At 38.6% G+C, this 27,930-nt stretch overlaps 1 protein-coding gene and 1 pseudogene across 13 annotated transcripts in view; one reads left to right on the top strand and one right to left on the bottom strand.

Moving 5' to 3' along the window:
- Positions 1 to 27,930, top strand: part of CEP63 (centrosomal protein 63) — an 87,613-nt gene that overhangs the window by 44,139 nt on the left and 15,544 nt on the right. For 9 of the 12 annotated variants that reach the window (XM_078354188.1, XM_078354187.1, XM_078354186.1 and 6 more), the window contains 5 exons: positions 2,427 to 2,522; positions 3,359 to 3,481; positions 10,606 to 10,719; positions 26,818 to 27,051; positions 27,332 to 27,471. In XM_078354188.1, the coding sequence (XP_078210314.1) occupies positions 2,427 to 2,522; positions 3,359 to 3,481; positions 10,606 to 10,719; positions 26,818 to 27,051; positions 27,332 to 27,471 (707 nt within the window). The remainder of the gene's footprint in view (positions 1 to 2,426; positions 2,523 to 3,358; positions 3,482 to 10,605; positions 10,720 to 26,817; positions 27,052 to 27,331; positions 27,472 to 27,930) is intronic. The other 3 variants (XM_078354184.1, XM_078354181.1, XM_078354182.1) reach the window with 2 other exon arrangements.
- LOC100400836 (large ribosomal subunit protein eL15 pseudogene) lies at positions 24,150 to 24,852 on the bottom strand (annotated as a pseudogene). Its single transcript, XR_013528629.1, has one exon. The product of XR_013528629.1 is annotated as a large ribosomal subunit protein eL15 pseudogene (transcript).

Genomic DNA, 27,930 nt, shown 5'->3' with positions numbered 1-27,930 from the left:
ACCCCTTCTACCTACCATGCTTTCTAATTTTGTATCTTCTGGTGGATTGTGGTCTAGGAAATATGAATAATTAAGACTCTTCAATTTGTGTTAATCAAACAGATGAATCCTCATGATCTTTATCAAAACAAAGTAGATGGGCTTAGGGTCAGCCTCTTTTCCTTTCTTTTCTTTTTTAAAATGTTCTTTTCTTGCTAATAAAAGCAATAGCTGTTGGAGAAAATTTAGAAAAGACAAACTATTAAGCAAAAAATAATGACCCATAATACCTTGATCACAGTTAACCTGTATTAACATTTGGTGTATATCCTTTAAGCTATGTTGTAGACTTCAGTAAAAATCCTTCACAAAATTGGGATTTTAGTATAGTGTGCTTTTTATATCCATATTTTTTAAAATGGTAAGCATTTTGCATGGTAACTATTTTAATACAGCTTAATGTTTGCATATTTTATCATGTAAATTCATTCATTATATTCATTCACAGTTTGCTTTTAAACATTTAGATTTCTTCCAGCTTGTCCAGTTTTTATAAAAGAACAACATCCCTACTGACAAAGTCTTTATTTGTCTCACTCTGCCGCCCAGGCTGGAATGCAGTGGGTGCCATCTTGGATCACTGCAACCTCCGCTTACCAGGTTCAAATGATTCTTGTGCCACAGCCTCTCGAGTAGCTGGGATTACAGGTGCCTACCATCAGGTCTAGCTACTTTTGTATTTTTAGTAGAAGTGGTGTTTCACCATGTTGGCCAGGCTGGTCTCAAACTCCTGACCTCAAATGATAATGCCTGCCTTGACCTTCCAAAGTGCTGGGACTACAGGCGTGAGCCACCGTGCCCAGCCCAACAAATTCTTAACATTTATTTCCTTCTTTTCTTTTTTTCTTTTTTTTTTTTTTTTTTACAGAGACAGGGTCTTGCCATGTTGCCTAGCCTGATCTTGAACTCATGGGCTCAAGCCATCCTCCTGCCTCTGTCTCCCAAAGTGCTGATTACAGGTGTGAACCACTCCACCTGGCTCTGCATTTACTTTTTTTACATGGATTTCTAAAAGCAGTGGTCACTAAGTCAAGGTTAAGAATATTTATGAGTATTTTAATAAAGACTCCCACATTGCTTTCTGGAAAAGTTATGTGCTTTGTATTTCTCTAAACACTTTATGGGTCTCTGATTCCAAATAACTTACCCACACAAGTCTTATTTTATAAGATCTTTGCTAATTTGATAGGCGTAAAATGCCATTGGATGTTTTCCTCTGATTACTAGTGAAGTTAAGCCTTTTTTCATGTTTATTGGACATTTATATTTTTGTGGGAATCATTCTTGTTCTTGAGTTATTTTTCTGTTGAGAAGTCAATACTTTTTACAAATCCATAAGAGTTTTTTTGTATACTAAAAGTGAAAAGCCCTTTGATTTTTTTTGTAAATGTTTTTCTGTTTATCTTTTAATTTTGTTAATTGAATGTTTTTAAAAATAGAAGTTTTACATAGTTAAATTTATCATTTTAAAACTACTTTGTCATTAGTTTTAAGCTCAGAAGGTTTCATCTAGAAATTCAGTAAACACTCACATCTTTTTTTAAAAATAGACTTTTCTCTTCTGTTTTATTGACTGTATTTACCCATTCTTCAAGTTTGGACTTTAGAATGACTTTTTCAAGTTCTCTTACAAAAATAAATTTCACTATAATTTTTTTATTGGAATTAGATTAATTCCTCATTCTAATAAGTAGTTTATTTCAGTACTTAAAAAAAAATTAACTGTTCTAGATTGTGATTGTTTACTCCCTCCTGCCCCCTATTTTCCCTCTCCCTCCCTACTTATCAGTAGATGAAATTCTAGCTGGCTATCAAAAGAAATACTGGTGGATACTTGTGGAGGTGAAGGCTTGGCAGAAAATAGATGTGGCTGGTATCAAATTATTGAAAAATGGGTTAGGACACCTTCCTTACTCTGGTTGGTGGAACTAGTTTCTCTGGGGTTGGGTAAATGGTAAAGCAGGCACAAGCCTTGTTTTTCTGTCTGATGTTACTATTCTGTACTTCGTTGTAGAGAAATTATTCTTAAAGTTTTCTAGATTTTTTTTTTATAAAGTACTCTTGGTTTCCAGAGCTCTCAAAACTTTGTATTTCTTATTGTTGTGAGTTTTTTTGATGAAAAGGGTTGAGTAGAATAAATCAGATGGAGAATTTTCATCCACACCTAGAAATTCTAAAAACTAGTTGTTTGTTCACTATTTTTTGGCAGTGTTAAGAATTATTAAATAACTGTGTGTTTGTCTTCCTAAGAAGTGAGGTATCACCATATATATGCATTTGAGAACTTGAATTTGCAAATAAATACAGGAATTATTTTATATTTTTATGTCTCAAGGATGTTGTTTCAATGCTAATAATGAAAAATACTACCACTTTTCTACTTTTAGGTTGGAATGTTGCATCAGCAGGTAGAAGAACATGAAAAAATCAAGCAAGAGATGACCGTGGAGTATAAGCAGGAGTTGAAGAAACTGCATGAAGAAGTGAGATTTTAGTTCTGTTAAATGTTGTATGTGTAGTTCTCTCTCTTTCACCCTTGAGAACTTTGTTAATGAAAGCCAGATTCTACTTTGTAAAGTGGGAACTACATATTCCATGGAAGATACAGGAGTGGGAATCCATTTCTTTGTTTTTAATCCAGGTGAAGAGTCTTGCCTAACTGTAGGTTTGATACTGCCTAGAAGAGATTCTAAAATATGTTTCTTGGTTGAATACCTGAAAGAAATAGAGCTGTTTTTGTGTAATACTGTAAAATATTGATACCAAAAATATATTTAATATTTTAATTTTTTATCAGTTACTAGATTTTAAATAATGTAGGACCCAAAGATTTAAGAAGTGTTTTGGGATAAATAAAGAAAGTAAGGAAGTTTTATCCATTAACTCAATTTTATTCTTCAGATTTGGAAAAAACTGCTTTTATTCTGATTTAATTCAAAAGTAGTCTTCTCCTGCTTCCTGAATATCAGTGACCTGTAGGAGCATGGCTTGAGAATCACAGACCTAGAGGAAAGAAAAAGAGTTTTTATTTGTTGCTTTTAATGGGGGCGTGGGTAGTCGGGTCTTTAAGTGCAAGGCTATCGTAATAAAAAACTTGTTTAAAAAAAATTTTTTTTGATTGTTTTCTTGAATACATTTCTTTACTAGTGTTTGTTTTACATATTTAATTTTTAGTTTCCTTTTGTGTTTTGGTTTGAAGATCTAACATGTTCACAGTAGTACTGCTTAGCACTACTCTTGTTTTCATAATACCAATTTGTCTCACCACTACTTTTTACAAATTCCTAAACTTTAAGTATAGAAATAATTGTTTCTGCAGTTAGGCAGACTAAAGAGAGGCTACGAAAAGCTTCAGAAAAAGCAAATGAGGGAATTCAGAGGAAATACCAAAAATCACCGGGAAGATCGGTCTGAAATTGAGAGGTTAACTGCAAAAATAGAGGTATGTTCATAGTAATAATTTGTAGTGATTGTCAGCCTTCATGTAAGAAAGTGCTGTTTCTAGTAGCACTATTTTCTGAAAGCAGTTTTCTACCATCTTTAGGACTGCCACCAAGTTATTTCAAAAGTGAGAGGGTGATACACCATATATTCTATCATCTGGTTCTCCATGGTTAACGGGGTTACTGGCCATCAATAATTCTCAAGAGGGCAGTACCACCCTTAGGGAGCATTAGCAAATGTATTTTTTTTGGTTGTCAAAATGATTGAGCATAATAAAACTGACATTTAGGGGACAGTGACCAGGGAAATTAAACATGCCTGAGTGTTCCACACAGGAAGGATTATTGTACCCCAAATGCCATTATCTCTCCCATTGGGAAACATTGACCACTAGTTACAGGCGATCCTCTATGGACATTGTTCTTGTCTTATATAGCATTGTATCTCAAGCACTTAATAAAGCGGGGCTTAGTAAATGTAGAAAGTATATGGCACTTGTTGTACAGAGCAATCTCCATATCAGATTATTCTCAGTTCTCATTCAGATATAGTAAGCCATTCACTTCCTTCTTTGCTGACTTTGTTTTTATTAAGACTGATTAGCTCCATGATTATTGTATATGTTGAGGATGTAAGGGGAGGTGGTGAGCTAATAGTTCTAAGAATAGATGAAGGAGTAGCACAAGGCTGTCACTCCCTTCTTCTGTCCTTGCCATTAGTTCTTCAGTGGACATAAGAATTACCAGAGTGCTTTTAGGCTCTCAGCAATGCTGATCCAGTAGTATGGCATAGGACCTAGGGATCTGCATTGTATCTAGGTTCCCTAGCTGATTCTAATTTGAGAAACATTGTTCAACATCTTTATATGATCACTTACAAGTTTTTACTCTGGGTTACATGTCACCCACAAATGCCAGTATGTTATTATTACTTAAAAGTATAATTTCTGTGTTTGATATTCTTTTATATCAATCTTTTTATACATTTGAAGAGCTTAGAATCAGAAGGTCACAGATACTGCTTCCCCTCCACCCTTTTCGACAATACCTTTTCCCCCAAACCCTGTATCCTTCTTGCCCCTCATTGCCACTTCCTGACCATTCTCTTTTCTATCTCAAAAACCTCATCTTTGATTTTCATGTTACCAGCCTACACTGCCAACCAATGTACATAGAACCAAAGTAGTCATCTTCTGATCCCTGGGTTATTTCCCTGGCTCATAGATTTCAGCACCCAGCTCACTGTCAATTAGAGATGATGCTTATAATACTCTGACCTTACAGTTTTGTGGCTTTCTTTCCTCCATAGACAGTTTTGATTATCTCCCTTGTCTTTTTTTCTTTTTTTTTGTTTTTTTTTTATTTTTTTTATTGGATTTTAGGTTTTGGGGTACATGAGCAGAGCATGCAAGACAGTTGCGTAGGAACACACATGGCAGTGTGCTTTTCTTTCCTTCTCCCCTTCACCCACATTTGGCATTTCTCCCCAGGCTATCCCTCCCCACCTCCCCCTCCCACTGGCCCTCCCCTTTTCCCCCCAATAGACCCCAGTGTTTAGTACTCCCCTTTCTGTGTCCATGTGTTCTCATTTTTCATCACCCACCTATGAGTGAGAATATGCGGTGTTTCATTTTCTGTTCTTGTGTCAGTTTGCTGAGAATGACGTTCTCCAGATTCATCCATGTTCCTACAAACGACACAAACTCATCATTTCTGATTGCTGCATAATATTCCATGGTGTATATGTGCCACATTTTTCCAATCCAGTCTATTATCAATGGGCATTTTGGTTGATTCCAGGTCTTTGCTATTGTAAACAGTGCTGCAATGAACATTCGTGTACATGTGTCCTTATAGTAGAACGATTTATAGTCTTTTGGATATATACCCAGTAATGGGATTGCTGGGTCAAATGGAATTTCTATTTCTAAGGCCTTGAGGAATCGCCACACTGTCTTCCACAATGGTTGAACTAATTTACACTCCCACCAACAGTGTAAAAGTGTTCCTTTTTCTCCACATCCTCTCCAGCATCTGTTGTCTCCAGATTTTTTAATGATCGCCATTCTAACTGGCGTGAGATGGTATCTCAATGTGGTTTTGATTTGCATCTCTCTGATGACCAGTGACGATGAGCATTTTTTCATATGATTGTTGGCCTCATATATGTCTTCTTTCGTAAAGTATCTGTTCATATCCTTTGCCCACTTTTGAATGGGCTTGTTTGGTTTTTTCCTGTAAATCCGTTTGAGTTGTTTGTAAATTCTGGATATCAGCCCTTTGTCAGATGGGTAAACTGCAAAAATTTTTTCCCATTCTGTTGGTTGCCGATCCACTCTAGTGACTGTTTCTTTTGCCGTGCAGAAGCTGTGGAGTTTGATTAGGTCCCATTTGTCTATTTTGGCTTTTGTTGCCAATGCTTTTGGTGTTTTGTTCATGAAGTCCTTGCCTACTCCTATGTCCTGGATAGTTTTGCCTAGATTTCCTTCTAGGATTTTTATGGTGCCAGGTCTTATGTTTAAGTCTTTAATACATCTGGAGTTAATTTTAGTGTAAGGTGTCAGGAAGGGGTCCAGTTTCTGCTTTCTGCACATGGCTAGCCAGTTTTCCCAAAACCATTTGTTAAACAGGGAATCCTTTCCCCCTTGCTTGTTTTTGTCAGGTTTATCAAAGATTGTATAGTTGTAGATATGTTGTGTTGCCTCCGGTGCCTCTGTTTTGTTCCATTGGTCTATATCTCTGTTTTGGTACCAGTACCATGCTGTTTTGATTACTGTAGCCTTGTAGTATAGTTTGAAATCCGGTAGTGTGATGCCCCCCGCTGTGTTCTTATCTACTTACTCCCATTGTCATTCCTTAGCTCTCGTCATTATCAATATATGCCACCCTCTAGAATCTCTTTTTTGTGCATTTAATTATTAGACTACCAATCCCTGTCTACTCAGCTAACTCTCTCTAGTCCTTTGACTCTCAGTAATCATAAACCATCCCTTAAAATGATTGACTTCTGCTGCCTTTTTACTGCTCCATTAGTGTTCTCACTTATCAGTCCTTACCAAGCTTAAATTCTAGGATTATATTTCTTACTTTCCCCTTCATCTCCTGTGCTCCTCTCTTGCTTCCTCATATTTGCTTGGCAGAATCACAGCTCTTCTTAAGTCCACCTTTCTGCCCACTCTCTACCTGTTGTGTGTAGCTGAACATGACTGGAGAAAAACCTAACCATGCTGTCTGACCACACTTTAAATTCATGCACTAACCCCAAATGGGTCCTAATGCTACCTGGAATCATACCATATTTCCTCTCATCTCCTACTTTCCACAGTGAGTATTTCATACTTCTGCTTTTCTCTTCAAACTTTCAACACCTTTCCCCACAGTGTTATAAACTTTGGGTTATATCTTTCTTTCTTTCCAACTCTGTGTCTACCCACCTATCTGCATCTGTGTCCATGAACCCTGCCTTCTTTCCTGGAGGAACTACCTATGCCCTCCCTTTTCTACCTAAGATATTACTCAAGCAGTTCACCTTCTCTATTCTGCAGCCTTAATTTTTTTCTCTCTACTAGATATTTTTTATCAGCATCCAAATTTCCCTCCTCTTAAATATCCTCTCTTGACCCCTCTCTTCTCTTCTGCCCCATTTTATTTCTTTCATTTTATAACTAGAAAAATTACTTCAGTCATGTATACTTGTCTCCAGTTCCTCTTGTCTCATTTTTCTTGTACCCACTCAATAAGGCTTTTGTCCCCTCACACTGCAGAAGCTATTCACATAGAGATCACCAGTGACCTCCACATTCCCAAAGCCTGTGGGCTGGTCCTCATCTTCCTCATCCTATCTGCAACTTTGTAGGAGAGCTGGTCTTTCCCACCTCCTTAACTACTTTCTTGACTTGGCTTCAGAAAAACCACATTTCTCTCATTTTTCTCCTTGTTCATCATTCCTCAGTCTCCGTTACTCCTTAACCTAGGGCCATGTCATTGAACTTCATTGCTTTAGCACTGTGTATATGTTAACAATTCCCAAATTTGTATATCTAGCCAAGACCTCGCCTCTTCATAACAGAATAACTTTCAACTCCTTCTTTCCTGTCTCCACTATAAGGTTTAAAACTATGTCAGACTTAAAATGCCTAAGCTAAAGTCCTGTCTTTCTCTTCCCTGTCTCTCCAACACTGATTTCTGTTTTAGTTGTTGGCAACTCAGTTTGCTCAAGCTAAAACCTCAGAGTCATCCTAGACTTCTCTTTTCTCAGCACAATAGCCAGAATGATTCTGTTGTAATGTAAGTCAAATTATATCACTTCCTATACAAAAACCTTACAGCAGCTTCTCTTAAAATCCTAAGTTATTTAATGAAATAAAATGAGAAGACAAGATTAAAGAAAAAAGGATACAAAGGAATGAGCAAAGTCTCCAAGAAATGTGGGACTATGTGAAAAGACCAAATTTACGTTTGATAGGTGTACCTGAATGCGACGGAGAGAATGAATCCAAGCTGGAAAATACCCTTCAGGATATTATTCAGGAAAATTTTCCTAAACTAGCAAAGCAGGTCAATATTCAACCCCAGGTAATACAGAGAACACCACAAAGATATTCCTCAAGAAGAGCAACCCCAAGGCACATAATCATTAGATTCACCAGAGTTGAAACGAAGGAGAAAATACTAAGGGCAGCCAGAGAGAAAGGTCAGGTTACCCACAAAGGCAAGCCTATCAGACTTACAGCAGATCTCTCAGCAGAAACTCTACAAGCCAGAAGAGAGTGGGGGCCAATATTCAACATCCTCAAAGAACAGAAGAACCTTCAGCCCAGAATTTCATATCCAGCCAAACTAAGCTTCACAACTGAAGGAAAAATAAAATCTTTTATGAACAAGCAAGTACTCAGAGATTTTATTACCACCAGGCCTGCTTTACAAGCGCTTCTGAAAGAAGCATTACACACAGAAAGAAACAACCAGTATTAGCCTTTCTAAAAATATATCAAAAAGTAAAGAGCACCCACATAAAGAAGAATCTACATCAATGAATGGATCAAACAGCCAGTTAACATCAAATGGCAGTAACCCTAAATTAAATCGACTAAATCCCCCAATCGAAAGACACAGCCAAAACCCAACGGCATGTTACATCCAGACCTGTTTCACATGCAGGGATACACAAAGACTCAAAACAAAGGAATGGAGAAAGATTTACCAACCAAATGGAGAGCAAAAATAAATAAATAAAAAGCAGGAGTTGCAATTCTCGTATCAGATAAAATAGATTTCAAAGCAACAAAGATATAGTGGTAAAAGGATCAATGCAACAACAAGAGCTAACGATCTTATCACCCAGATACATAGAGACTTAGATTCAATGAGACAGAAAATTAATAAGGATATCAAGGACTCGAACTCAGATCCGGAGCAAGTAAACTTAATAAATATTTATAGAGCTCTCCACTTCAAATACATAAAATATACATTCTTGTCAATACCACATCACACCTACTCATAGGTTTAAATGAAACATTGATTGACCATTATTAATACCCATTTTTTTTCAGAATAAAGCAATATTTCTGTTCACCCTCCCTTTTTCTCTTCCTCTTTCTTCCTCTCCTTTACTCATTTTTTTTTTCTTTCCTTCTCTCAAAAAAAGAGAAATCAACTTGTAAACCTCTAGCTCCAGGTTGGCAATGTCTCTCTCATTGCTTGATTTCTTCCCTTCCCTTCTCTCCCTCCCTCCCTCCCTCCCTTCCTTCCTCCCCCCTCCCTCCCTTCCTTCCTTCCTTCATCCCTTCCTTCCTCCCTCCCTTCCTTCTTCCCTCCCTCCCTTCCTGCCTTCCTCCCTTCCTCCTTCCCTCCCTTCCCTGCCTTCATCCCTTCCTCCAAAAAAAAAAAAATCCTAAGTTATCCTAATGACCTATGTGGTCTTACTCCCAGTTATCTCTCTTACCTTGTCTTCTCCTACTTTCACTTTCATTCTTTTTATTCCAGCCACATCAGCCTCCTTTCTCACCCTCAAACACACCAGGATGCTCTTACTTCAGGGCTGTTCTTTCCACCCAGAATATTGTAACTTCACCCCTATCTTCCTAGGTGTTTATTTAAATGTTTTTCAGTCAATCTGGCCATCTCTTTTAAAAATTACAACCCCAACTCTGAATGCCTCATGCTCTGTTTTCTCCAAAACCTGTACTACCATCTGCTATACCATACAAGAAATGTGTTGTCTCTTGCCCCCATTTGAGTGGGACTGGGGTTTTTGTTAAGTATTGTATACTTGACTCCTAAAGCAGCACCTAGCATATATAGTAGAAAGATTGAATGAGTGAATAAGTGAATATCAGAAATTTGGTTAACAATGCTTATCTTAAGGAACCTGAGACTTCAGGAGTTGAGGGTCCTGGAAGACAGTGATAGAGAAATTTGAGTTTTCTTTCCCTTTGATTTGCCACATTTTCATAAATATTTATTTGAAGTTACTATTGATTCATCATTAATTTTGAACTGTTTGGCTTTGGGTTTAAATATCTGTTAAAATTTAGTACAGATTTTCTTTGTTATTCAAGCCTTTGCAGTTCCTCTGTTAAGATAATAAATATTTGGATATCAAAGGATATTGTGTTATCTGAATCTACTTGCTTCTTGAGTTTTAGATACTGAGAACTAAAATTTGGACTACCAAGGGACTTACCTGAAAATTTAATCTGTTCAATTTCTGGGTCAAGATATCAAGAATTTGGATAGTGAGGGATATCTGTAATCATACTTGGAAATTTTAGTTATCATTAGCATCAGTTTTCTGAAAATTCACTAGAAAATTATAACAACCCTTAGGTGGCAGCAAATCAGTGAAAATAATCTGAATCCAGTGCTTAGCATCTGTGTTTCATACTCCTCACCATTAGGGTGTTAAATTTAGAAAGACAGATATCCAGAGGCACAGAATGTGAGGAATTTGGTATTACTCTCCAGCTCTGTCAGCTAAGTGAGTAATGGGGCTCCTGCTGTGGAGAAAGGTACAAGTGTATCCAGGGACATGGGGAGAAATTAAAGTAAAAGGGAGTCTGGGAAGTAGAGATAGTGAGGAGAAGCACTCAGAAATTAAGTACCCTAATTGCTTCCTTAGGAATTCCGTCAGAAATCACTGGACTGGGAGAAGCAACGCTTGATTTATCAGCATCAGGTATCTTCACTGGAGGCACAAAGGAAGGCTCTGGCAGAACAATCAGAGATAATTCAGGTAGGCTTAAGACATTTTAAAATAATCAGAAGCAGACAGGTTTTGATCAAGTCTGAACTACCTTAATGCAGCCTCCTGGTACCATTCAGCCCTTTTCAGCTTCTCTCCATGAACCCTTCTCTCTTTCTTGCTTAGGAACCCTCTCCTCCTCAGTATCTAGACTCAACTCCTCCTTCCTGCTTGCCCTCACACATGCACGTACCCACTCTCCTGTCCAGGCTTATGTCCTTGTGCTGGTTTGCTGCTTTGCCTCCTTGCTTGTTTCTCACTCGCTCACCCACTCTCTGTCATTGTCTTACTTACTCAGGCTCACTCTATGCTTTTATCCATGTTCACTCTCCTCATCCTGGTCCCTAGCTTTGTCACCCTGTCTTCCTCTCCTCTCTTTGTTCCCTACCCCAATCCCATTCCTCCCTCTGTCTCCTTTCCCAGGTCTTTCTGTCTCTGTTGTTGGGTCTCTTGGCTCTACTATAGTCCGTGCCTTGCTCCATCTGGTCACTGGGATGCCTCGGCCAAGGTGCGTCAGCCAGGGAGCTTCAGTTCGTCTGCCTGTGCAGACAGATGTGGAGAGAGTCACATTGCAATGGTGTGCACACTAACTAAAAGTGGTGTCTTTGTGGTAACAAAAGCAATTTTTTTTGGAACTCTGGTAGAAACTTTTCTTTTAATGGCTTAAGCAAAACCAAAAAATAGACACCTAATTTAGAAATATGTCTTCTAAGAACATATTCAGCTCATTCCTTTTTCAATTAGAATCAAGAACATAAAGGAAAATAAAGAAATTTGTGATCATCTGTTATGTGCTAGACACTGTCCCAGTGCTTCTTCTGGATGCTTTTTGAATGTGTTCTTTGTTTAATATTATGATAATCTGTCAAGGTTGGTAGTTATCTTAGTTTTATAGAATGAGGGAATAGATTGGGTAAGTTGAAGTTGAAACAGATAGAGGGAAGGTGTTTATTTCTTTATTTTTACTTTTTTTTTTTTTTTTGCTTTTTGGGTTTTAAAAATAATCTGCATTTGTTTGCTGTTTTAAGTCCCAGTAATGCATTAACTTTTTGTTTGCCTCCCAAAATATCCGCTGTCTGATAAACTACTGACAGTGGCTCTGCTGTGAGTGACTTCATTCAAAATGATAGGAAAAGTCCACAACAACTGCAAGGCAGAAATTTATTTTCTAGGCTGCAGCGAGCTATGCAGCCAGACACACCAGTGAAATTCTGAGATGTCTAGACCAGTTTTTAGACTTGAATGTCAAAGCGCTATGTAGACCTAATAACTACAAAATATTATTTTATATGTATATATTTTTTTAACAAAAAAATTTTTTTTTTTGTTGAGTCTCACTACATGGCTCAGCTGGTCTCGGACTCCTGGGCTCCAGCAGTCCTCCCACCTTGGCCTCCTAAAGTGCTAGGATTACAGGTGTGAATCACTACAATCAACCAACATGTTGTTATATTCTACTTGTAGCCTTCCAATTGACAAAAAAAAAATTGAGTCTCAATTTTTACAGTTCTCAATTCGTTATGATGGAGTATTACTGATTATAGATTCTCTTCAAATTACTGTTATCCTTTTTCAAATTACTATTGTGATTATTAACTCTACGTAATGAAAACTTCATTATTAGTAAAAATAGGATTTTTAGTTACTGTTAATTAGCTAGGGCTAGAGTAAGAAGCCTTTCAACAGCCAACATAGGTTTTTCCTACTAAGGATGTTTGAATTATTCTTCTGATAGTTTTGTTGAACCTAAAACTATCTGATCGTTCAATAAAAATGTTACATATAAATGTATTTCTCTTTCTCCCTTAGCAAACTAAATAAAATTAAATCTTTCTTTGATTCAGTGTATACCAGTGCTGCATGATCATTATTTTTTTAAACATTGAAATAAACTAATCTATATCCATTAACAAGCATTAATAGTTGTCATCTTGTCAATCTTTTCTTTTCTTTTTTTTTTTTTTTGAGACAGAGTCTCACTCTGTCTCCAGGCGCCAGGCTGGGATGGCACAATCTCGGCTCTCTGCAATCTCTGCCTCCTGAGTTCATATTCTCCTGCTTCAGCCTCCCGAGTAGCTGGGACTACAGGCGCACACCACCACACCCAGCTAATTTTTATATTTTTTAGTAGAGACGGGGTTTCACCAAGTTGGTCAGGATGGTCTCAGTCTCTTTACCTTGTGATCCTCCTGCCTGGGCCTCCCAGAGTGCTGGGATTACAGGTGTGAGCCACTGCGCCCGGCATCAGTCTTTAATTGTGGTAAAATACACATAACAAAATGTTCCACTGTAACCATTTTTAAATATATAGTACAGTAATGTTAACTATATGTACATTGTTGTGCAACAGATCTCTGGAACTTTTTTATCTTGTCAAACTGAAACTTTATACCCTTCCCTACTTCTTGTTTTTTGTGGGAATATTACAGAGCAAATCACAGATATCATCTTATTTCCCAACAGGTAAGGACTTAAAAAATAACTACAATATATTGGTATCACATTAATAGAATAATAACTTCTTAATATAATTTAATATCCAGTCTGTTCACATTTCTCCAGTTGTCCAAAAAACTATCTTTTTACAATTGCATATTTGAGTCAGAATTCAGTCAAGGTTGATATATGGCATTTGGTTGAAATGTGGGTCACCGTTGAACAATAACAGTAGAAAACTTGGGAGACTAAGTGGCTATTAACCCACCCTCCATTAAAAAATAATTCTATCGAGAGGGGACTCAAGATGGCGCTGTGAGAACAACTCAGGATTGGAGCCCGCATTGAATTCACAAACGGTGAGTCAGTGCTGCATTTCCAGACTGATCTTTGTTGCCCACAGAACGGGTAAACTCCCAAGTATAAAAAGACACGGGACGCCAGGCAGTAGGTCTGCCTGGCGAAGCCGGCAGCCGGGGCGGCGGTGGCCGGCCCTACCCAGCAATCCCCACAGGGCGTGCTTGTCCGGGTGCCTTGTTGAACCGGCAACCTGAGACTTGAGAGGGCTGGACTTGAGACTGAACGAGACTTGCACAGTAGCCCAGCCCAGGGGATTGCAGGGACAGATCGTTTGGGATACCCAGTGGGATGAACAAAACCGCGATTTCAAACTATCCCGGGCAGACGGTCCGAGACGCTCTGTGGGGGAGGGGCGTCCACCACTACGGAGGCAACCTGCCCCAACTGATATACACGCCCACTGCTGAGGCAGCCAGCCGTTGCCGAGGCAACCCGCCCCAACTGAGATACACGCCCACTGCTGACACAGCCAGCCGTTGCCGAGGCAACCCGTCCCTACTGAGATACACGCCCACTGCTGACGCAGCCTGCCGTTGCTGAGGCAACACGCTACAACGAAGAGACTCCGCCGCAGGGCGTGGCGGAGACCACAGCAGAGCCGGCAGGAACAGCGCGAATCACACAACAGCAGGGCGGAGCCTCGGCAGCCAAACAGTGGCTAGTCTGCCTTTGAGCTGGGCAGGACACCTGATCGGACATCCAAAAATAAAGCCCAAACCCCTCAACACAGAGCATTTGAGAAAAAAAAAGGGTTGTTTAATGAGCTGTGTTGCAGCAGAATCAAACATAGCAGCCTAACAGCCCTGAATGAACAACAGAGTGCACAGCTCAGCAATTAAACCCCTATAAAGTACAAACTGTCTCCTCAAGCAGCTCCCTGACCCCTCTATATCCAAAAGACTGTCATTAGGCAGGCATCATCCTGGGACAAAGAGCAGAAAAAGAAACTGGTAGCATCCCTCGCTGTGCCACGGCTACTAGAGGTGCACCCCAGACAAGCAGGGTCTGGAGCGGACCTCAACAGTCGTACAGCGAAGGGGCTAGACTGGTAGAAGGAAAACCAAGCAACAGAATTACTTCATCATCAACATTCTGGGTGTCCACTCAGAGACCCAAACGAAAAGTCAGCAACTACGCAGACGACCAGCGGACAAATCCACAAAGATGGGAAGAAACCAGCGCAAAAAGGAGGAAAACACCCGAAACCAGAACACAGCGCCTCCTAGAAAGGACCAAGACTCCTCACCAGCAAGGGAACAAAGCTGGACGGAGAATGACTGTGACGAAATGATGGAATTAGACTTCAGAAGATGGATAATGAGAAACTTTTGTGAGCTAAAAGATCATGTATTAAATCAATGCAAAGAAACTAAGAACCTTGAAAACAGATTTGAAAAAAGATTCGAGGAAATGATAACAAGAATGGATACCTTAGAGAGGAATATGAATGAATTAAAGGAGCTGAAAAACACAATACGAGAACTTCGCGAAGCAAACGCAAGTTTCAATAGCCGAATTGACCAAGCAGAAGAAAGAATATCTGAAGTCGAAGACCAACTCAATGAAATAAAACGAGAAACCAAGATCAGAGAAAAAAGCGCAAAAAGGAATGAACAAAGTCTCCAAGAAATGTGGGACTACGTGAAAAGACCTAACCTACGTTTGATAGGTGTACCAGAAGGGGACGAAGAGAATGAATCCCAGCTGGAAAATACTCTTCAGGACATCATCCAGGAAAATTTCCCCCACCTAGCAAGACAAGCCAACACTCAATTGCAGGAAATACAGAGAACACCACAAAGATATTCCGCAAGAAGAGCAACCCCAAGGCACATAATCGTCAGATTCAACAGGGTTGAAATAAAGGAGAGAATACTAAGGGCAGCCAGAGAGAAAGGTCAGGTCACCCACAAAGGGAAGCCCATCAGACTCACAGCAGATCTCTCGGCAGAAACACTACAAGCCAGAAGAGAGTGGGGGCCAATATTCAACATTCTTAAAGAAAAGAACTTTCAACCCAGAATTTCATATCCAGCCAAACTGAGCTTCAGAAGTGAAGGAAGAATAAAATCCTTTGCGAACAAGCAAGTACTCAGAGATTTTGTCACCACCAGGCCTGCTTTACAAGAGCTCCTAAAAGAGGCAATACACATAGAAAGGATCAATCAGTACCAGCCATTCCAAAATCACACTGAATGCTAATGAGCTTCAACATAATGAAGAATCTACAACAACTAACAGGCAAAACAGCCACTTAGAATCAAAATGGCAGTATCAAATTCACACATAACAATATTAACCCTAAATGTAAATGGACTAAATGCACCAATCAAAAGACACAGACTGGCAAATTGGATAAAAATCCAAAACCCATCAGTGTGCTGTATCCAGGAAACCCGTCTCACATGCAAGGATACACAAAGGCTCAAAATAAAGGGATGGAGGAAGATTTACCAAGCTAATGGAAAGCAAAAAAAAGCAGGAGTTGCAATTCTCATCTCTGATAAAATAGACTTTAAAGCAACAAAGATCAAAAGAGACAAAGAAGGCCATTACATAATGGTAAAAGGATCGATACAACAAGAAGAGCTAACGATCCTAAACATATATGGACCCAACACAGGAGCACCCAGATACATAAGGCAAGTTCTTAATGACTTACAGAAGGACTTAGACTCCCACACAATAATAGTGGGAGACTTTAACACTCCACTGTCAATACTAGACAGATCAACCAGACAGAAAATCAACAAGGATACCCAGGGCTTGAACTCAGACCTGGAGCAAGCAAACCTGGTGGACATTTACAGAACTCTCCACCCCAAATCCACAGAATACACATTCTTCTCAGCACCACATCACACCTACTCTAAAATTGACCACATAATTGGAAGTAAAGCACTGCTCAACAAATGCAGAACAACTGAAATCATAACAAACAGCCTCTCAGACCATAGTGCAATCAAGTTAGAACTCAGAATTCAGAAACCGACCCAGAACCGCACAGCTTCATGGAAACTGAACAACTGGCTCTTGAATGTTGACTGGGTAAACAACGAAATGAAGGCAGAAATAAAGAAGTTCTTCGAAACCAATGAGAATGAAGACACAACGTGCCAGAACCTCTGGGACACATTTAAAGCAGTCTCTAGAGGAAACTATATAGCAATAAGTGCCCATATGAGGAGAATGGAGAGATCCAAAATTGACACCCTATCGTCAAAGTTGAAAGAGCTAGAGGAGCAAGATCAAAAAAACTCAAAACCCAGCAGAAGACAAGAAATTACTAAGATCAGAGCTGAGCTGAAGGAGATTGAGACACGAAAAACCCTTCAAAAAATCAATAAATCCAAGAGCTGGTTTTTTGAAAAGATCAACAAAATAGACAGACCACTAGCCAGATTGATTAAAAAGAAAAGAGAGAACAACCAAATAGATGCAATAAAAAATGATAAAGGGGAAATCACCACAGATTCCACAGAAATTCAAACCATCATCAGAGAATATTACAAACAACTCTATGCACATAAACTAGTAAACCTGGAAGAAATGGATAAATTCCTGGACTCCTGTGTCCTCCCAAGCCTAAACCAGGAGGAAGCTGAAACTATGAATAGACCAATAACAAGGTCTGAAGTTGAGGCAGCAATTAAGAGCCTACCTCACAAAAAAAGCCCAGGTCCAGATGGGTTCACAGCCGAATTCTACCAGACACACAAGGAGGAGCTGGTACCATTCCTTCTAAAACTATTTCAAACAATCCAAAAAGAGGGAATCCTTCCCAAATCATTTTATGAGACCAACATCATCCTGATACCAAAACCCGGCAGAGACCCAACAAGAAAAGAAAACTTCAGGCCAATATCCATGATGAACATAGATGCAAAAATCTTCAATAAAATATTGGCAAGCCGATTGCAACAGCAAATCAAAAAACTTATTCATCATGATCAAGTAGGATTCATCCCAGGGATGCAAGGCTGGTTCAACATACGCAAGTCTATCAACGTAATTCACCACATAAACAGAACCAAAAACAAAAACCACATGATTATCTCAATTGACGCAGAGAAGGCATTTGACAAAATTCAACAGCCCTTTATGCTAAAAACCCTCAATAAACTCGGTATCGATGGAACGTATCTCAAAGTAATAAAAGCTATTTATGACAAACCAACAGCCAATATCATACTGAATGGGCAAAAACTGGAAGCATTCCCTTTGAAATCTGGTACTAGACAAGGATGCCCTCTCTCACCACTCCTATTCAATATAGTACTGGAAGTTCTAGCCAGAGCAATCAGGCAAGAAAAAGAAATAAAGGGTATTCAAATAGGAAAGGTGGAAGCCAAATTGTCTCTATTTGCAGACGACATGATAGTATACCTAGAAGACCCCATCGCCTCAGCCCAAAAGCTCCTGAAACTGATAAACAACTTCAGCAAAGTCTCAGGATATAAAATCAATGTGCAAAAATCACAAGCATTCGTCTACACCAATAAAACAGACTTAAAGAAAGCCAAATCAAGAGCGAACTGCCATTCGCAATTGCTACAAAAAGAATAAAATACCTTGGAATACAACTCACAAGGAACGTAAGGGACCTCTTCAAGGAGAACTACAAACCACTGCTCAACGAAATCAGAGAGGACACAAACAGATGGAGAAACATTCCATGTTCATGGTTAGGAAGAATTAATATCGTGAAAATGGCTATACTGCCCAAAGTAATTTACAGAATCAACGCTATCCCCATCAAGCTACCATTGACTTTCTTCACAGAACTGGAGAAAAACACCATGAACTTCATATGGAACCAAAAGAGAGCCCGCATAGCCAAGTCAATTCTAAGCAAAAAGAACACAGCGGGGGGCATCACACTACCGGATTTCAAACTATACTACAAGGCTACAGTAATCAAAACAGCATGGTACTGGTACCAAAACAGAGATATAGACCAATGGAACAAAACAGAGGCACCGGAGGCAACACAACATACATACAACTATACAATCTTTGATAAACCTGACAAAAACAAGCAATGGGCAAGGATTCCATGTTTAACAAATGGTGTTGGGAAAACTGGCTAGCCATGTGCAGAAAGCAGAAACTGGACCCCTTCCTGACACCTTACACTAAAATTAACTCCAGATGGATTAAAGACTTAAACATAAGACCTGGCACCATAAAAACCCTAGAAGGAAATCTAGGCAAAACTATCCAGGACATAGGAGTAGGCAAGGACTTCATGAACAAAACACCAAGAGCATTGGCAACAAAAGCCAAAATAGACAAATGGGACCTAATGAAACTCCACAGCTTCTGCACGGCAAAAGAAACAGTCACTAGAGTGGATCGGCAACCAACAGAATGGGAAAAAATTTTCGCAGTCTACCCATTTGACAAAGGGCTGATATCCAGAATTTACAAACAACTCAAGCAGCTTTACAGGAAAAAAACAAACAAGCCCATTCAAAAGTGGGCAAAGGATATGAACAGATACTTTACGAAAGAAGACATATATGAGGCCAACAAGCATATGAAAAAATGCTCATCGTCACTGGTCATCAGAGAGATGCAAATCAAAACCACATTGAGATACCATCTCACGCCAGTTAGAATGGCGATCATTAAAAAATCTGGAGACAACAGATGCTGGAGAGGATGTGGAGAAAAAGGAACACTTTTACACTGTTGGTGGGAGTGTAAATTAGTTCAACCATTGTGGAAGACAGTGTGGCGATTCCTCAAGGCCTTAGAAATAGAAATTCCATTTGACCCAGCAATCCCATTACTGGGTATATATCCAAAAGACTATAAATCGTTCTACTATAAGGACACATGTACACGAATGTTCATTGCAGCACTGTTTACAATAGCAAAGACCTGGAATCAACCCAAATGCCCATTGATAATAGACTGGATTGGAAAAATGTGGCACATATACACCATGGAATATTATGCAGCAATCAGAAATGATGAGTTCGTGTCGTTTGTAGGGACATGGATGAATCTGGAAAACATCATCCTCAGCAAACTGACACAAGAACAGAAAATGAAACACCGCATATTCTCACTCATAGGTGGGTGATGAAAAATGAGAACACATGGACACAGAAAGGGGAGTACTAAACACTGGGGTCTATTGGGGGGAAAAGGGGAGGGCCAGTGGGAGGGGGAGGTGGGGAGGGATAGCCTGGGGAGAAATGCCAAATGTGGGTGAAGGGGAGAAGAAAAGCAAAGCACACTGCCATGTGTGTACCTACGCAACTGTCTTGCATGCTCTGCTCATGTACCCCAAAACCTATAATCCAATAAAAAATTAAAAAAAAAAATAATTCTATCATTTTTTTCTTATATGTTTTTAATATCTAAAAATATAATTCAGAAACTTCTCATTCTTTGCCTTACATATTTGAATTCTTTTCTTTTAGTCCGCTATTAAAATTGCATAATACATGCTTATTTTAGAAAAATGAGAAATTGTAGATAAAATGAGAAATTTAAAAAAATCACCCATAATTCTACCATTTAGAGATTTACCATGAAAAACATTTTGGTGTAAGTTTCTTCTGACTTTGTGTATGCTTACATACAGTATGCAATACATTGTTGTACTTTTGTTAGGGGAAAAAACTATATGCACTGTGTATGGGAAGGGAAGGGTAGTTGCAAACTTTAAAAAATAGCAAAGTGAGAGTAGCAAAGTGTTGATAATTTTTGAAGCTGTGTAATATATATATATGGGTTCATCATCTTTTTTTTTTTTTGAGATGGGGTTTCACTCTTGTTGCCCAGGCTGGAGTGCAATGGCACAATCTTGGCTCATTGCAACCTCCGCCTCCTGGGTTCAGGCAATTCTCCTGCCTCAGCCTCCTGAGAAGCTGGGATTACAGGCACGCGCCACCATGCCCAGCTAATTTTTTGTATTTTTAGTAGAGACGGGGTTTCACCATGTTGACCAGGATGGTCTCGATCTCTTGACCTCGTGATCCACCCGCCTCGGCCTCCCAAAATGCTGGGATTACAGGCTTGAGCCACCATACCCGGCCATCATCTTATTCTCTCTATATTTGTATATGCTTGAAATTTTCCTTGAAACATAATTTTAAAATATGTAGAGTGCTTACTGTGTGACAGGTACTGCTGCTAAGCACTTCACAGCTTAAAAATTTTTTCTTTTCAAATATGACATGTCCACAAATTTGTAGTCATAATGATAGTGTAGAAGTCCACCCTATTGTTAAATGTATAACAACATTTGTAACCAGTCCCTTATTGTAGAAATTTAGTTTCTCACTTTTCATTTTTGTAAATAGTGTTTAGATGAACATCCTTGAATAAACATCCTTGAATAAACATTATTTACCCATTTATTTTCTTAGGAAATGGTCCTAGAATTGGATCTACTATATCAGCGTACATTCAGATATTTTAATATATATTGCCAAAGTTTTCTTCAATGATGGATTGATAGACTTTCTCTAGCAGTATGTGACAATGTCTCTTTCCTCATACGTTCCCCACATTGAGCACTATTATTTCTTTTGACTTTCCCCACTTTTAGGCTTGCCTTTGTCACTCTTATAAGTGAGAAAAATGATATCATTGTTTTAATATACATTCTTTAATATGCGTGAAGTTGAGCACTTTTTTCATCTGTTTATGGCCATCTTCATTTTTCATAAATTGTTTGTGCCCTTTGCTCATTTTTCTTTTGGGATGTTTATATTTTATTTTATTTTATTTTTTGAGATGGAGTCTCTGTTGCCCAGGCTGGAGTGTGGTGGCCTCATCTTGGCTGACTGCAACCTCTGCCTCCCATGTTCAAGCAATTTTCCTTCCTCAGCCTCCCAAGTAGCTGCGATTACAGCTAATTTTTGTATTTTTAGTAGAGACAAAGTTTCTCCATGTTGGTCATGCTGGTCTCGAACTCCCAACCTCAAGTGATCCACCCACCTTGGCCTCCCAAAGTGCTGGGATTACAGGCATGAGCCACCACACCTGGCTGGATATTTATATTTTACTATTCTGAGAGAGCTCTTCATATACTTAAGTGTGAAGTATAAGCCCTTTGCTATTATGTTGCAGTTGTGTGTTTTTACTCAGTTTACCTTAATTTTTGCCCAGTTTTTTTTTATGGAAATACAATTGTTTTATAGTTATTTAGAATTGCTTCATTCTATCAAGTTTTTCTTCAGCGTTTCTATCTTTGTTATCATACTACAAAGTCTTACCTAAGCCACTATTTCTTCTAATGCTTTATCTTTTTAATATATTTTATCTAAAAATTAATTTAGTATAAGGTATTTGATAGGGATGTAAATTTGTTTTTAAAATGATTATATAATTTATTGCCTATTACATTTTGAGGATTTGACAGAATGGGTCTGAAATTCATGTGGAATGGTAAATGAATGATACTAGCCAGCATTTTTTTTTTTTTGAGACAGAGTTTCACTCTTGTTGCCCAGGCTGTAGTGCAGTAGCACAATCTCGGCTCACTGCAACCTCTGCCTCTCGGATTCAAATGATTCTCCTGCCTAAGCCTCCCAAGTAGCTGGAATTACAGGCATGCACCACCGCACCCAGCTGATTTTGTATTTTTAGTAGAGATGGGGTTTCACCAAATTGGTCAGGCTGGTCTCGAACTCCTTACCTCAAGTAATCCACCCATCTTGGCCTCCCAAAGTGCTAGGATTACAGGCATGAGCCACTGCGCCCAACCACCAACATTTTTTAAAAGAAGAGTAATGGAGGATGTTTGTTCTATCAAATATTAAAATATATTTTATTAAAAAGTACAGTTAAGCTGTGATGCTAGATGCAAGAACAGAATGATGGTTATATAATATAGGGAAAGGATCAATACAGTCTAAAACACAAGGTCATTTCTGTTTAGAAGACAAGGAATCTCCTGCTACTTATTCTCTTGCCTACGTAATGCAAAGGAAATGTTAGAGAACATCAGAAACATTTGAAAAAGCTGATAAACAGTGTGTAAAAAAAGTAGAGGTTGCTTTATATGTTTTCCTTTTAAAATATTTAGATGAGCTGTAAGATATTCTTGAAGCTAATTTTAAATCTACTGTTTAATTATAGGTATATAAATATATTTGTAAGTATATATGTTATATTTTTAAGAGCATCCTTTTCCTGTTTTGAAGAAAAAAATGATCCTAACTCAAATGTTAATCTGTTGTCTTGGTAGAATTAACAGAGTTAATTGAATTGGCTTAGACCTACTGTTTAAAAGTTCGTGGTTGCATAGATACAACAGTGATAAGAGGATCTTACTGGGAGCTGTGTTGTTAACACGCTCTTCAAACTGCTCTCTAGTGGAAATGCTGCAAGGCTGTGGCCTGCACTGGCACATTTGGAGTTGACAGTGATGGGGAGCTTGGTAAGGGATTGATGCTTACAATGGCCATACCTTCATATTGGGATTCCTTGGAAAGTGAAAAGCCCTGTTGCTTCATATCACATTGTTCATAGTAATCTCACTATCTTGAAGAGTAATTTTCTTGAAGCACCAGGAAGTACATACCACAAATGCAGAAAAGGATTTGAATTCAACCCCCAGACCCCAATGTCTTCTCCACTCTCCTTCACTCTTTAGCTGCCCACATTGGCCTTTTGTTTTGGTTTGTCTCCATGATGTAAATTGCCTACTTGATTGCTTCTTTTAATCACCTCTGCTGTGATTTGTGTTGTTGAAATAATTGTACCCACTCCAATAGAATGCTAAATGTTAGATTAATAAGAGGAATGCCTGTTTCTGGCCCAAATAATTAGTGGTTAGTACAAAAAAAAAAAGTTTAAAAAATATGCCAGCCTTAAAATACATTTAAAGCCAGATAATTATCAGAAATAATCATTATTTTAGAAGTGTTTTTTTACATTTATTTCTAATTTTCTTAGCATTGATGAGATATTCTTGAGATTAGTGTAGTGCTAATAGATATTTGTAAGTCACATGTAATATAAAATTTTCTACTAGTCACATTAAAAAGTAAAAATAGGTGAAATTAATTTTAATAATATATTCAACTCAGTATGTCAGAAATATCATATTTACTTTACCTGTTTTTAACTGAGTCTTTAAAATCTTTAACTGAATTTTTTATTCTTTTTTTTAAAAATTTATGTATTTTACTTTATGTGCATACTATATCTGGCATTCCTCCCCATGTTATTCCCTCCCCACGCTCCCCTCCCTCCCCACCCGCCATTGTCTCTCCCCTTCCCCCCCAACTGTCCCCTGTGTGTGATACTCCTCTCCCTGAGTCCACGTGTTCTCATTGTTCAACACCCACGTATGAGTGAGAACATACGGTGCTTGGCTTTTGGGTCACCGAATTTTTATTTTTTTAATTTTTATTTTTATTTTTTTTTCTTTTAAAGAGTTTATTTTAAACCTATTATACCACACAGTATGTTTTATACACTGACGTAGAACTCCCTAATAAGATAAAGCAAAGACAAAAATGTTTATCTTATTAGAAACATACACCATATCACGTATTGTCTTCAAACATTATTGCACTTTAACTTTCTTAATTTGACAAAGCATTCATGAAACAATCAGCAGACTAATTTTAACAAAGAACACCTGTAAGCAGACATGACTGTCCTAAATTGTTTATTAGGCATGAATTTTACAAACTTTACTTATATTAGCGGTAACGGTGGAGCTGGAGAGTATTACACCTTCTCCAAGCTGCCCGGCGAGAACGACCAATAGTGTGGTGGAACTTATGGCCCTTTCCAAGGCCACTGCTCTTTCTGCCTGCAGATGTCAGCCCACGCATCTCCCTGTGCTTGTGGACTGGTTTGGTGATCCATTGGGTGTCAGGATTTCTTCTGATAGCTTTATGGAATGGATCGATGAGAATAACCTCAAAAAATTTGTATGTGGAATCTTCGCCAACCCAGTAAGAATTCAGGACTCTTAGAGCCCCACAGTGGCATCCAGCTTGCTCCTCTGCAACAGACTGAAGGCTTCGAGCAAACTTCAGCTGGTTAACACCATGATGGACAGGCTTGCCGTAAGTTGCAACGTTAGGAACTGGGCGTTTTCGGCCACCACGGCGAACACGAATCCTGTATATAACGTAACCTTGCTTGGCCTTGTAGCCCAGTCGGCGTGCTTTATCAGGCCGGGTGGGGCGGGGAGCCCTGTGGAGAGCAGAGAGCTGGCGGTAATGCCAGCAGCGGACCCTCAGAAGAAAGCGCATGACATCAGACTGCTTCTTTCTCCATAGCTCCTGGATATATTTGTATGCACCCATCTTGGCTTACCTGATGGCTGCCCCCAGACGAAAAGGCCGAATTTTTATTTTACAGTGAAGAGCACATCTCAATTCAGACTAACCACAGTTCAGTTGTGCAGTAGCTACATGTAGTAGTGCAGCCCTAGTGTAATCTAGGCAATGAAAATTTAGAATTTGTACTTGATTATGTACTGTTTACTATGCTTAAAAAACACTGTATTTTTGTGTGACCAAAATAGTAAATTAGTGAAAGAAGGTTAGTTCTTCATTCTTCAAAACTGAGTTTATTGTATTTAGCAAATCTAAACTTAGTGGTTAAAATATACCTTAGTTTATTAGTTTATTGTATCAGTGTTAAGTTTAAGATCACAGATTTGAGTTGATAGTATTAAGTAGCTATTGCAGTACTAAGAAGATAGTGTTTTGTAATTATGTGTTATCTGAGTGCCCATTGGGCAGTGGGTTTCTAGCTTTGTTCTGCTAGGGCTGCTGTACAGGTTAAGGGTTGAACTAAGGGACATTTCAGCAAGCTGGGCTCTAACTCTTTTCTCCTTCTCACCCTCACCCAATCTGCACATTTATTTATTCTGTACAGGATTCTATATAAGATTTCCTCTTGGAAAAAAGTTTATATTGTATTCGAAAGTTTGGAGACAGTTCCATGCTTAGCAATTGTTCTAGTGAATCTAAACCTAAATGTTGATGTTCTTTCTTCATACCATTGTGGGGATCTGGTAAAAAGAAAAATGGCTCTTGGCACTGAAATCTTGATTTGTAATTTATACAAAGAGTATTTGTCTGTCTCGTCACCTTTCTTCTACACTCTCTCTGGCTTATGGGAACTTTTTAGCATCTACTTTACTTGACTGCAATATATAGTATAGTATTTGGACCTGTATTATAAATTATAAAATCTTTAGATCTGCAACAGTTTCCCAGAGATATCTCTACTTGTATTTTAAAAATAAAACTGTGTGTTTTTCCCTTTAGAAATATTTAGAATAAGGGAAGTTTACCTCCACAGATGATTTATATTCATCTTAAGTTTGTAGATGAAGTACAAGGATGCTGGATTAAAACTTGTAAAAACTAGAAAGTTGGGAGCTGAAAACCAATATTGCTGAGATGCATAGCCTAAAACATAGTACTCAGTAGATATGTCATTGAGAGAAACCAATTTGAGATGCACTGTATTTACGTCTTTTAACTCAGGAAGTGTCCAAAAACTGATGACAGAACCAGTCTCTTCTGCCTTATAAGCCCCTTTTTCTCCAATAAACAAAAGTCCACAATTTCCCCATTTCTTTTAATTTAAAGAGCATTTTATGGTCACTTTGATTAATCTAAATATGAATGTTTGTAATGTTAAAACAGAATAATTACAACATGCTCTAAGTGGGGGGGGGCGGAATTTAAACTACATATTTAGTGATTTTAAAATTCTAATAACTGAACTTCCATCAGAAATAGAATAATGCCTTATAGCTCCTGTTTCCTATGTTTTAAATAGGAAATAACTCTAGACAGGTTGTGGTTGAATTTCTGTGTAAGTAGGTAGAATACTGTAGCATCTCTTCTGAGGAATCCCTTTACTTTATCCATTATTTTATTTCATTTATTTTTTTGAGACAGGGTCTCACTTTGTCACACAGGCTGGAGTGCAGTGGTGTGATCTTGGCTCACTGCAACTTCTGCTTCCTGGGTTTGAGTGATCCTCCTGTGTTGCCATGCTCGGGTAATTTTTGTATTTTTTTTTTTTAATAAAGACGGGGTTTCGCCATATTTCCAGGCTGGTCTCCAACTCCTGAGCTCAAGCGATTTGCCCTCCTCAGCCTCCCATAGTGTTAGGATTGCAGCCACCATGCCCAGCCTCTCAATTCTTTCTTACCCCTTCTCAGCATACGTATTTTATTGAGCCAGTGCGTTATGCTTTCATGGAAATAGTAGGTTCATTTTAGTCTTGCTTATTCATTCATTATCATTTCCCTTTTACCTATTGATTGATGGTTTGTGTTTCTAGGCTCAGCTTGCCAATCGGAAACAGAAATTAGAGTCTGTGGAACTTTCCAGCCAATCAGAAATTCAGCACTTAAGCAGTAAACTGGAGCGGGCCAATGATACTATCTGTGCCAATGAGTTGGAAATAGAGCGCCTCACCATGAGGGTCAATGACTTGGTTGGAACCAATATGACTGTTCTCCAGGAGCAGCAGCAAAAAGAAGAAAAATTGAGGGAATCTGAAAAACTATTAGAGGTGTATTTTAAAATCACTATAATTGGGGGAAGTGTGTGTATGAGTGTTTTAAGAGTGTTGTTCAGCTAGAACTAGGTTCTGCAATCTATACTTTCTTTCCTACTTTATAAGTGTTAATGTTGTAACTGTTACATAACTTAATAGTCTGACTTCCTGGCTTCCTCATGAAATAGAAAAATTGTAATAATATCTGGCTTAGCAATTTCTGAGTATTTTGCAGGTTATGCAGGAAGAAAACGGAATTGAAAGAACATTATAATCATATCTGACTTTTTTGCAGGCTCTGCAGGAAGAAAAGAGAGAATTGAGGGCAGCTCTTCAGTCTCAAGAAAATTTCATCCGTGAGGAAAGAATGCTAAAGGAGAAATTACAAGAAAAAATAAAGGCAGCTGACGCTCAACACGCTGCAGAAGCTCTAAGGTAAATTTAACCTTCAATATTACTCATCTTAGCCACTTAATGGCTAGGCATTAAGCACTAGGTTTATTTAATTTAATTTTAATTTTAATTTTATTTTATTTTGAGATAGAGTCTTCTTCTGTCACCCAGGCTGGAGTGCAGTGGTGCAATCCTGGCTCACTGCAGCCTCCACCTCCCAGATTCAAGTGATTCTCCTGCCTCAGCCTCCTGCGTAGCTGGGACTACAGGTGCACGCCACCACCCCTGGCTACTTTTTGTATTTTTAGAGATGGGGATTCACCATGTTGGCTAGGTTGGTCTTGAACTCCTGACCTCAGGTGATCCCTTCACCTCAGTCTCCCAAATGCTGGGATTACTGGCATGAGCTGCTGTGCCTGTCCAAGCACTAGTTTTAATATTGCATATTTATAATTTTATGTTTGATCATATCTGAGTTAGGTTTTTAAGGTGTTATAAAAT

This window comes from Callithrix jacchus, chromosome 17 (genome assembly GCF_049354715.1).
Source record: "Callithrix jacchus isolate 240 chromosome 17, calJac240_pri, whole genome shotgun sequence".
Lineage (NCBI taxonomy): Eukaryota > Metazoa > Chordata > Mammalia > Primates > Cebidae > Callithrix > Callithrix jacchus.
This window is presented reverse-complemented; position numbering and strand designations above follow the sequence as displayed.